The sequence below is a fragment of the Nothoprocta perdicaria genome, unplaced genomic scaffold (assembly GCF_003342845.1).
Source record: "Nothoprocta perdicaria isolate Ctin4 unplaced genomic scaffold, notPer1 scaffold_203, whole genome shotgun sequence".
NCBI classification, from domain to species: Eukaryota; Metazoa; Chordata; class Aves; order Tinamiformes; family Tinamidae; genus Nothoprocta; species Nothoprocta perdicaria.
The window spans coordinates 751,924-763,302 of NW_020455239.1; the positions used below are offsets into that span (position 1 = coordinate 751,924).

An 11,379-nucleotide genomic window follows, 5' to 3' on the forward strand; every position below is an offset into this window, starting at 1 on the left:
TGCACTGCGTGGGTGCACAGCAGGCGCCGCGCTGGCTGCTGCAGTGTGGGGAGCTGTGCGTTGGCCCTTGCAGTGGCAGGGGCCATGCATTGGCCGGTGTGGCCAACGTATTATGTTTTATGTGTATGTGTTATGTTTAAATACAGCGTTGTTATTAGGTATAAATAAAAGTGATTTGGAATGTTTGAGTATCGTTAATGTGCTTTTTTGTGATGTATGTATGACTATATACACTGTATTATTATATGAAAATATACAAAATACATAAAATATAGCTATTTATAAAACCATGGCAGATCCCATTTTTGTGTTTCAACCTTTGCAGGGTACCCTTTATGTTGAAGCTGCAGAGCCGGTGCCGGTCCCAATGAAGAACCATTTTCCCACCAGAGAACAACAACTTCAGACGCTGCAGTCGACAAGTGAATTTGATGTCCTCGTTATAGGCGGCGGAGCAACAGGCTGCGGTTGTGCTCTAGATGCAGCCACTAGAGGTGAGGCTTGACAATAGATTGTGTTTGTGCCCGTGGATTACGTGGTTTGTTGCAAGTTGATCACGTCGGTTTTCAAAACAGAACATTCAGCCTGACTGCGTGGCTCTGGCTTTCCCTGTGAATCTGAGATGCCAAAATCAGCTTGAGGAGGAAGTGGCGTGTGCTTTGCTGTTTCAGCATGCTCTGTGGTGCCGAGGTGCTTGCACAGCCCTGTGTGTTAATGTCAGCTGATTGCTCCGGGAGGAGTTTTTGTTAATTCTCCTTTGCTTCCTGCTTGGAGGGGTCATCTGCCCCACATTCCCCGTGTCCGTGCAGGAGAGCCCCTGCGCAAGGGTGGCCTGGCCTGTGCAGCCCTCCCCGCGAGGACTGTGTGTTCGTAAGGGCTGGGCCAGGTGTGAGGCCCGCTCCACAGGAGGCCTCTCCAGCCCATGTTCCTTACAGCGTGAGACGGCTGCGACTTCTGTTAATGCTTCCTAGCCACTCGTTTTCCTGCGGGTTCCGAGAAGTCCGTTCAGGTTGTCAGTGGGATGTGTCAGCACTGCCTAGCGCGCAAGGGCTCCCAGGGAGCATGCACTCCAGTTGCTGCTCCCTCTGCGGGGATCAGCCCCAGCTGTGGCTTCAGAAGCTGCTGGTGCAGAGTTGGTGGCGGCTGCGTGCGTGATCCTGGCGTGTGGAGGCAGGAGGCAAGCGAGGGTCAGGCTGGGCTGCTCGCCGGCCCGGGGCAGGCTGAGGACGCGGTGCCCGGGAGCCGCGTGGCAGCCGTTCCCCTGCGCCCTCGCCGCGGGAAGGGCTCCGCTCGCGCAGCGGTGCCGGCAGCGCCCCGGCAAGGCAGCGCTGTCCGCAGGGCCCGCGAGCTCGGGGAGCAGGAGGCGCCAGCGCAGAGGGGTGGCCTCCCCGCGGAGGCTGCAGCCCCCGGGTCTGCCGGAGAGCCCCGCAGTGCCGCCCTCCATCCATGGTGTTGAGGAGAGCGGCCTGCCTTGGGATCTGCGCTGGACTGGATGCATCCGCCCTGCCCTGGCCTACATGAGCCTCGGCCACTGAGAGGGACAACCAAGCTACCCTAGGCTGGGCCTTGTAACCACTTTTTGTGGGGCTGAAATAAAAGTGAGGGGCATCCTGCCTTGCTTATGTGCTGGGGGAAAATAAATATGTGAAACATGCAGGAATTGTCACAGGTAATTCATAGTTACTCTTTTTCTATATATTCTGACTGTATCAGTAGATTTCTGAAGTGTGAAATATTCCTAGGCGTTTGGTTAATGAGTTGTGTATTGTTGCTGTTCATTCGCAGAATTTGCTCTTTTATCTTTGCTTCGCTTAACAACAAATTTTGCTTTTCATGTGTTTGATATGTTTTCACCAAATTATTCCTGATTGTATCCATTAATCTTCAGTCACATTTGACAAAAATAAATTACTCTGATCTTTGAAAGTTAACAGTAATAATTAGATTCAGTTTTAAGGACAGGAGGGTTTTGGAGGCCCAGCGGATGCCAGAGCGTGTGTTCAGCGGGCGGCGAGATAAGGGACTGCTCGGGGTGTGGGTGGAAGGAGGTGCCCGGGCAGAGGCGCAGGGACCCTGCAAAGTGACTGGAGGGCGCGGGACGGACAGGCCTGGGTCCCCAGGGCCCAGCAGGGCCCTGCTCGCTGCTCCTGCCTCTTGCTGGTGCTTCTTTAATTTGACTGGCAAAATGCGAGTGTGACGTGTTCTTATTTGGACACAAATACAAGTAATGAATGACACAAGTAACGGTCAAAGCTTTTCCGGGTAAAATCGGCGGCAGTTAGTTGCAGCTTTCAGAGGTAAGCTGCAGTTCTTGGTGCGGGTCTGAAGCCAGGACGGGCGGTGGTTTGGGGTGGGTTTGGGCAGCTCGCAGTGAGCAGGGAGTGAGCGTGTGCTGAGGGCTGCAGGACGGGGCTGAGGGCAGGCAGTGCCGCCCGCAAACGCCCCGGCTCCAGCCCCTGCTTTCCCTTACTGCCTCACTCCCTGTGCTGCTGCTTAGGTCATCTGCTTGGGACACTTAAAAAAAATCTATATTCTTATTTTAAAGAATATAGATTTATCTTTATAAATAAAACTTCACTGGAGTCCTGGCTTTCCACTGAAGTTCACTGCATTTCCTTTCAAACCATCCTCCAGCCACCAGATGAGCTCTTGTAGGTGAGGTGCTGTTAGGGGTCCTTCGTGATTTGGGTGGGTGTTTTCCGGGTGAATCTTTGGAGGGCAAAGCTGTCCCTGCACCCGTGCCTGCGCATGTGCCTGTGTGTGGCTTCCCCGAGGTGCCCTCGGACCACGAGACCTGTGGGCTCCCGCGGCGAGGGGCGAAGGCGGCAGCTCTCCCCTCCTGGGCTGCTCCCTCCTAGAGCTCTCTGCTGCAAGGAGTTAACTCCTGCTTGACTCCTGCTGCAAGGAGCCGAGGGGAGGTGTAAAAATCCTCTCTTCCTGCCACCGGTGCAAGCTGTAATTTGCCTGAGCGGGGCTGGCCCCTGTGAGGTGCTCCAGTGCCTTTCTGTTGTGAAATTTCCAGGGTTTCATGTGCCACTGTTTAAGTTCCGTTTTGACTTTTCCCTAAGGAAGAGGCTAAAATTTTTCATTACAATATAGACCGTGCACTGCACTTTGAATACAAATTTATCCATGTTCAGAGTAATTTTTCTTGTGATTGTCTCTGCCCTAGAGAAGGGTCTTTAATGAATTACATACAAATTGTGTAATTTAAGGAGTTAATTTGGTTTTCTGGTAACACAGGACTGAAAACAGCCCTTCTAGAAAGAGATGATTTCTCATCGGGGACCAGCAGTAGGAGCACTAAATTGATCCATGGTGGAGTGAGATATCTACAGAAGGCCATCACGAAGCTGGACTTTGAGCAGGTGAGTGTTTGTGCTGGGTGTTAAGCCTAAGTTGCTAGTAGACACTTTTCTCCTTTCCAAATGACATCCACATTCTCCCTCTCTCTCTTTTTTTTTTTTCCTTCATCAAAAAAATACAATTATTCAGCTATAGAAATTGGCTTTTTTTTTTTTTTTTTTTTTTTTTTTTTTGATGATTGCTTCTGTGTTTGCAGCTTAACATTACTAGGGAACCTAATGGTGCAATTTGAAATAAAAGCAGTGGCTTAGTATGAAAAGCCAACTTTTTATGAGCCTTCTATCCACAGCGAAGAGTAACTCCACCTTTGGAGGGCTGTGTTCAAATGAAAAGTAATTGGACTGACCTGGCATGACACCAAAATGACTAGATAAGCTAATTTATTTGAGAGATTTTCTTGGTAACTCCTGAGTTTTTTTAGCAAAATTCATTGTGTTATACAAAAACTAGTAGAAGTTATGTAAAACATTTATCTTCAGATTTTTTTTCATTATATGTTGAAAATTGTGACAAAACTGAATAACTTGGAATTCATATATACTTTCTTACTTTTCAGTACAAGATGGTGAAAGAAGCACTTCGGGAGCGTGCAAATTTACTTGAAATAGCTCCTCATTTGTCGGCTCCTTTGCCTATTATGCTGCCTGTTTACAAGTAAGCTCTGCTATGATACCTCTCCATTAGCACTGCTTTTGACAAGCAAGCTATTTCCCTGGAGGAGTTCCTCGGTGTCTCTTTGGGAGCGTGTTTTAAAGCTGCCGCAAGCTTTGTCCTGCAGGAGTGGGAATGTGCAGCCGTGCAGCCGAAGGGTGAAGCTCTCCCTGGCTGCAGCCTGGCAGCCCTGTGCCCAGCAGGGCCTGCACCTGCCATGAATTTCCATTCTCCGGACCATTATTCCCTCTTCTTTCTTGTGCATCCTTGTAGTCTTCAGCAGATGCTACCACAGTGATCTTCGCAGTGTGCCCTTTTAGTCCGTGCAGCCAGCGGGGTCTCCTGAGTTATTGTGCAGTAATTCAGTGCATTTGCCTTCCCTGCTACATGATAGTTTTCTACTGAGAGGACAATTATGTTGCATCCCTTAAGAGAAAGGGAGAAGAAATAATTTCTTTAAATGGAGTGATTTGGGTTGGATTTTAGATCTGTAAGGATGGTTATTTCCTAGCACAGCCTACTTAGAGCAGTGGGCTTTTGTTGAGTGTTCTTCGTGCCTGACCTTACTCCTGCCTTAATAGAGGGAGCTTGAATAGCTGGTCCTGCAGGTCAGCAGTGGACCCTGTTTATTTGATGCTGTTTGAGCAGGAGACGCCCAAGACATGCATTTGAGGAACTTGCTTAGCTCTAGCACTTACAATAAGGTAGTTCTTTCTGCAGCAAGCAGCCTTAAATCTAGGGATTGCACCAAAGTACAAACTTTCCAGTCCTCATTCTACCTAATGCCTTGAACCTGCTTTACATTACTGCCGTGAGCAGACCACTGAACACAGTAGATGCCAGCACATAACATTGCCCATGTTTGTGCATTCATGGCATCACAGCATAATGCATGATAGTATGAAAGACTGATGTGAGACAGCTTAGTGTGTTACTTAACGCTCCCTCTTGTAATATGTAATGTTCTGTGGTATGTGTGTGTACATGCATGTTGTGTGTGTGTGTTCCTCCTGGCAAGCCTTTTCTTTTCTCTTTCCGACAGGTGGTGGCAGTTGCCCTACTACTGGATAGGAATAAAAATGTATGACCTTGTGGCAGGAAATCATTGCCTGAAAAGCAGTTACGTCCTTAGCAAGTCCAGAGCCCTGGAGTTCTTTCCCATGCTGCGCAAGGAGAAGCTTGTGGGTGCTATTGTCTACTATGATGGTATGTTCCCTTTCGGTGCTGGCGCTGCGGTATCCCCGAGAAACACAAATGGGTGGCTCTGGGTTGTGTTCACAGAATCTGAAGGGCAGAAACACGACCTGAAGGATTTAACTTGCATCGTAACTTGCATCAGCCAAATCAGTCCTTACTCTGCTCACCAAGGGAACTTGCTGAGTGCAGAAGAGATCGTGTTGTTTTCCTGGCTAGTAGGTGTAGAGCGAAAGCAATCTAATGGTCTAGTGTCTGTCCAACTTTGTCCACCTGCTTTTTGCAGGTGCTTGGGCTGAACACTGCTCAGACTAAGCACTCTCCTGAGGTATCGTATGGGAACGTGTGTGATCATACTGGTCATGTGCAGTGGTTTACTCTAGCACTTTGACATAGTTTCATACCTGTCCACATAATGTCCACATTGGCTTCTAGGTGTGATAGCTGATTCTTACATGGGGTTGGGTCAAGCCTGTCTTTTTTGGTTTGTTTCTTCTTGTGCGTCTCCCTCTGCCCCCGGTAGGATCGGCCGGTTCCTCCAAAGAGGGAGCCCTGGTTGTGACTGGAGTCTAAGGGCAGGTTTTGCTGAAGCCTTGCCTGCTTTCTGCGGCCCTCACTCTGTTTAAGGGGTTCTCAGTTCCCCAGGACAAAAGTGTCTCCAGCTCAAAGCTGTTACATGTTCCACCCACTGCACAGGATTTGGGTTTAGGTATACTAGGTATAAATACAGTATATTTATGTGTGTGACAGTTGCACAGTATCAGTGCCCAGGTTAGAGGGAGAAGCAGAGATGCTTTCCAGAAGGTTGTTGGTGTTTGCAGAAGAGTGGTGGTTTGCAGTGCAACTCGAGTCGCTCCGCTGTCCGAAGGAGCGGCGCGTGCCCAGAAGTGCCCCTGTGTGCGTGTCTGGGAGCGTCACTCGTTCCTCCTGCAAGAGCTGGATCCATAGGGCAAGTCCAGTGGTAAGTGCCTGGCCTCACTGTACAGCAACAGGGGCACCGTGGATCTTCCAAGAACCCCGAGAATTCCTTCAATTTCATTTTGCTCCTTCAAATTCCGCAAATAGATGCGGCAGTCTGGAAACAAAATTAGACAATGCATAGTTGGCTTCCGTGGCAAATGGCTACCTGGGTATTTTGTTAGTCTAAAATATTAGTGTCTGGTGTCTTGATGTTTACATCTTGTGTCTTGATGTACAGAGGTCGGTTTGGATAAAACTAAACTGCTCCATCTCAGTACCTTCCAAAATCACGAGTTGCATTCCTGAGCTGTCAGAACTTAATTGTATATTTAATTTTAGGTAAATTGAACAGAGTTTTCATTCTTTAAAAAAGTAACAATCCTGAGTTTTTATAAAATTTGAAATGCTGGAGAGTTCACTGCTGTGGTCGGAGTTTCTGTGCGCACCGTTTCCTTGGCGCGCTTGGTTGTGCCAGCACATCCAACAGGTGGACCTGGGGCTGTGTGCTGCTCCAGGGTGCCCAGCGGGGAGGCTGCTCCACGCCTCTTCCATCTCTCTTCCAAGAGAAATTTTACCAAGAAACATTCAAGAAATCCCAGGAGTAAATGAGAAAAACCAGGTGGTTAACTGTGATTATAAACAGCGTGCTTTTCTGAGAAGTGCAGACTATTAAGGTTCTGTTCTGGTTGGATAGATGGTTGAGAATACACCTCAGCTATTTACTGTTGCGACATTATAAAGATACTCGTTCAGAGGAAAAAGTTAATCTATAAATTCTTTGGTCAAAAAAATGCTTTTAAGCCATGTTGCAATAAATCGAGGCTTTAACACCAGGATAAAAATGTAGTTTTCCGGTGGAAAACATGAGTGCAGCCACGCAGTGCAAGTCTGGGAGTGACGAACGCGTCCAGCTTTGTCTCCTCCCCTGGCAAGAGGAAACAAACGCAGTTGACGTATTAGAAATGCAAGAGGATAGGAATAGTAATAATGAGTTGGAAACGTCCAAAATGCTGAAGGAGGGTTTAATGAAGACTGAGGGCTCTATGATCACTCTGTTCATTCCTCCAGCTTGGCGAGAGTTATGCAAAGCTGCCAGTTTTGCTGCTAGTGACCCTGCTTGTTCAGGCTAATGGGGCTGGTCTGGTCCTGCTCTCCTTGCAGGTCTGGGCACTGCAGCTGAGCTATCCACACTCTTGTGCAGTTCAAAGAAATGTGGTTTTGCAGTTGGAAAAACCCGCAGTTGCCTGTTTACCATTGGAATAATAGTTTTTCCTGGAGGACTGGGATCTCCCAAGTGAGTTCACAGTGTTTATTGAGTGCTTTGGGCTTCAACCTAGGCCGCTTCTGTCCCTGAGCGTGGCAGGAGGTTTGGCACGGCTGCAGAGCGACACCGCGGCCGCAGGGGAAGCGGTTCCCTTGGCTCCCCCTGTGTCCCCGGCATCCGTGGGGCAGGGTGTGTGGGAACCCGCTAATTGCCCTATCTTAATTAATATGGTTGCTTCACAGTAGACTGTTCTTTAAAGTCAAAATGTGCCAGCAAACACTCTTGGGATAATTTCCCAGGTCTAATCCTTATATTCTTAGCCGTGTGTGTTCATACCCTGAATCTGGAGGAGTGGAGGATGAAGGGGAAAGGGAGCTGGAGGGAGGCTAAGATGGGCTAATACCCCGGTTGGTTCTGCCCCCAGGATTAGGTGAAAGAGAGGAGCGTTTCGTGGTGGCAAAACATTTCGGTTTTAATGACGTATCTCTTTCTTCTGTTCTTCCCCACCTTCCTTAAGTAAGAAATAAATTGGCTTTTTAAAAATGGAGTGTCTTAAGTGGTTCTGTGTATGTAATTAAATGTAGTTCTATCTTTTTTCCCTTCTCTATCACACTTCTTTGTACCTGCGCTACTAACAGCACCTACTAGCAGGATCTCGCTGTTTGGCATGTTAACCATTGCCACAAAGGGAAGAATCTCATACACTGATTATGTAGCTTACTTGCCTGTTTGATAAAATACTTAGAGGTGGCAATATTCTCTTGCAAAGGAAAGATCAGAAATCTCTTGTCTGATCAACAATTACAAAAAAAAAATAGTGGGTTGTCAAATAATCCATTATTCATGAATATATTCTGTTCTGAAATGCTCCTCTTAATTACATTTAAAAATTGTTTATACAGGCAAAAAAAAAAAAAAAGGGAAGAAAAAAAAATGGTACATTATAAATGTTGGAAGTACCAGCAACAGCAAATCACAGACTTTCCCAGAGGCTATTCTTGCTCTGTCTCAGCATCAGGAAACTAAAGCATATGTTGGATGTTAGCCTGGGTGTACACAATGTGTCCTATTTATTCAAGGTTTCCTTTGAAGCCACAACTTACAAGTTTGTTTCTTAGGGGTACATGTCAGACTTCATTTAGCATTTGTTGGTATTAGGATACTCCTGAATAGCAAAAAGGCAACATTTTGGGGGAAGAATGTGGCTGCTATCTGAGCAGTGATCTGTCAGTTCCATTTATGTAGCTCAAGGAAAATTGGAAGAGAGGCACTATGGAGAAGCTAACGCTAGGGTCTCACCGTCAGGCACGGAATTATTTTAAAGCATCTTAAATGAAGATTTAATCTCCATTTAAATTGTACATAGCTCATTATGCTAAGAACTAGGAAAAACACCACAGCAAAGACCCAGCTGACCAGGATGTTGCAGTTAAGGGTTTGGAAATGCTTGTAAATTCTGAGTGGCAGAATGCTTTTTAAGGTGCATTATTTTGTATCTTTAGCTTCTTGTACATTATTTTTTTTTCTTTACGTATTTTACCTTGAAAGGTGACTCTTAGGTGCAGAAGGAGAATCTGCTTTCTTGAGCCAGTCTTTAAAATGTTGGGGTCTTGTGGATCCGGCTGTATATTGAATTTGCTGTTTATTTTGTGGGGTGAGGAATGCGCGTGCGGTGCTGTTGTGGCTAGTACAGGTCACTGCTTTGGCAAATGGCCTTTAGTTGCTTGTCCCCTTGTTCCCCAAATTTCCTGGATACTGGCTGGGTATGAGTAATTGTGCTTGTTAGAACCTGGCGTTCTCAGGGTTCTTATGTATTCTGCCCTGAAATATTTTAATGTGGAGCTTATTTAAAGGTGGAAAAGCGAACCTTTCACAGAGGATTTAGCTTCCCTTGTTTACAGCAAACCCCATGAGAAATCCTTCCCGGGCGCACATGCACACACACAAAAATCAATGTAAAAGAGTAAAGCATTCATTAAGCTGTCAAAATGGAATAAATGCCTTTTTTTATTATTTAGGCTCTTGTAGCTATTTTTCCTAGAATTTGAGTGTGTCCTGAATTATGAAATATTATGGCTTTATAATTCAGATTTGACAAATTAATGTTTTGAGAGCATGGGGAGCTGCACTAGGGGTATTACCCTATTATAGATGCAGACAGCTGTGTGACTTTCTTATTTCTTCCCTGGATTTAAAAACTCTTTGACAGTTTGGCACAAGAAGATTGTTTTTTTCCATAGGTGAGATACATTGCTAACCATATTTCTTGATATTTCCAAATGGAAGCTGGATGAATTGGAGAGGCCTTGCAGGCACCCTGGCTGGAGGCACAGCATGGAAAAGACTGTAGATATCCTGCATAGCCACCTGCTTTCTGCTGCGTTTTGCCATGCTACATGTGATAGAGATGTATGGAAAGTCCTGAGGAAAATCAGCAGCCTGCTGCAGGAAGGCTCATGAAGGTGTTACTGGCTGCCTCTAGTGGAATATGCATAAAATGAAATAGAGGTCTGATTTGGGGAAAATAATACTATTTCTCTTTTCTGAGATTAGTATAAATATTAGTGGGGAAGAGAGAAGCTTAATCTATTATAAAAGGTGCTTCTGAATTCCCTGATAAACTCAGTGGAGTCTCTGCTTCCTTGTAAAGCTCTTCAGTGCTGGGTCATTTGGACTGTGTAGTGTCTTGCCCATCCAGGCGCTCCTTTATCATTTCCAAAGGGGCCAAAGCAATAGCCCGAAATGCGGGGTGTGCGGGGCCGGGTGGCCCTGCCCACCACAGGCGCCGCGCGTTCCTCTGCGCTCTTTTCCCTTCCCTTTTCCTTTCTCCTTTATTTTCCCCTGCTTTCCGCCGGAGGCGGCGTTCCCAAAAGCATGCAGATGATAACTGCATCTCCTGCTGTACCTGTAACAATTTAATTGTGTAAGTCAGCCCAGTCAAGCATCCCCGGCTTATGACTGGGAGACATGAAATTCATTGTCATTATTGTCCCTGTCATTTTGGATCATTATATCCCGCTGCAGAATTTTCCTCACTCGAGTGCGTTCCTACCTCCAGGAAGCGGGGATTATGGCTGAGGTTGGGGTGGGGGCAGGACTGTGAACTGCATTTACCTCGGGGGAGCCACAGATTAAATTGGCTTTGCTCTGTGACTTGCTGCATTCGTCTGTTTGTACGCCCTGGGTTTAAGGTTGGGGATGATGAATATTCTAGTGAATTCTCTGCCTTTTTTTTTATGCTCATATAAGCAAAGGATGATTTTCTCTTTTTTCCTTCCTTAAGTGAACAGTGAGTAATTCTTCAGATCATGTTACCAAAAAGATTTAAGATTATTCTTGAGCAAAATGACATTATTTGCACATTGTGCCACAAACATGTTAGTATTCCCCAGCGTGTCATGGCTTTGAGAGGGAAGCCTCCATCGAAGCATGTAACTTTGTTGTAATTTATATGTGTGCATTTTATGTGAGCGTAATAGCAGCTCGTTAGTTAATATGCACATCGTTCCGTAGCGTGGATGGGAAAATATGTATGTTGAGGGAAAATCGATTGCGCGGCTTCCATCATGCTCCGTTTTTATGCGAGGTCTTAAAGGTGTTTAAACGTTTGCTTTGCTCCCGCAGGAGCCCGTGGTGGCGCGGGGCCGGCGCTGCGGCGGCTCCCGCTGCAGCCGCTCGGTGTGCGGGGCCGCGCGCTGCCCCCCGAGCCGTGTCCCTGCGCGCGGCCGCTCTGCCGCGGGCACCGAGGGGCTGCGGGCGGCCTGGACCTGAGCCCTGGCCACGGCGCCCTCCCGGCGCCCTGCTCCACGGGGCAGCTCTGCAGGACAGCGCCGCGCGGCTGCGGGTGCCTCGGCCACCGCCTCGGAGCAGCCGCGTGCAGCCCTGTGCTCGCCCGAGCGGGGCCCTGTGCTCCCCTGAGCTGAGCCGGGCACTGAGCCCGCCCG

General features: G+C 47.4%; 1 protein-coding gene across 1 annotated transcript in view; it reads left to right on the top strand.

The window, feature by feature from the left end:
• GPD2 (glycerol-3-phosphate dehydrogenase 2) overlaps positions 1–11,379 on the top strand; it is a 42,691-nt gene that overhangs the window by 5,828 nt on the left and 25,484 nt on the right. The window contains exons 2-5 of the mRNA XM_026038183.1: positions 326–494; positions 3,244–3,368; positions 3,923–4,020; positions 5,060–5,223. Of these exons, the coding sequence (XP_025893968.1) occupies positions 326–494; positions 3,244–3,368; positions 3,923–4,020; positions 5,060–5,223 (556 nt within the window). The remainder of the gene's footprint in view (positions 1–325; positions 495–3,243; positions 3,369–3,922; positions 4,021–5,059; positions 5,224–11,379) is intronic.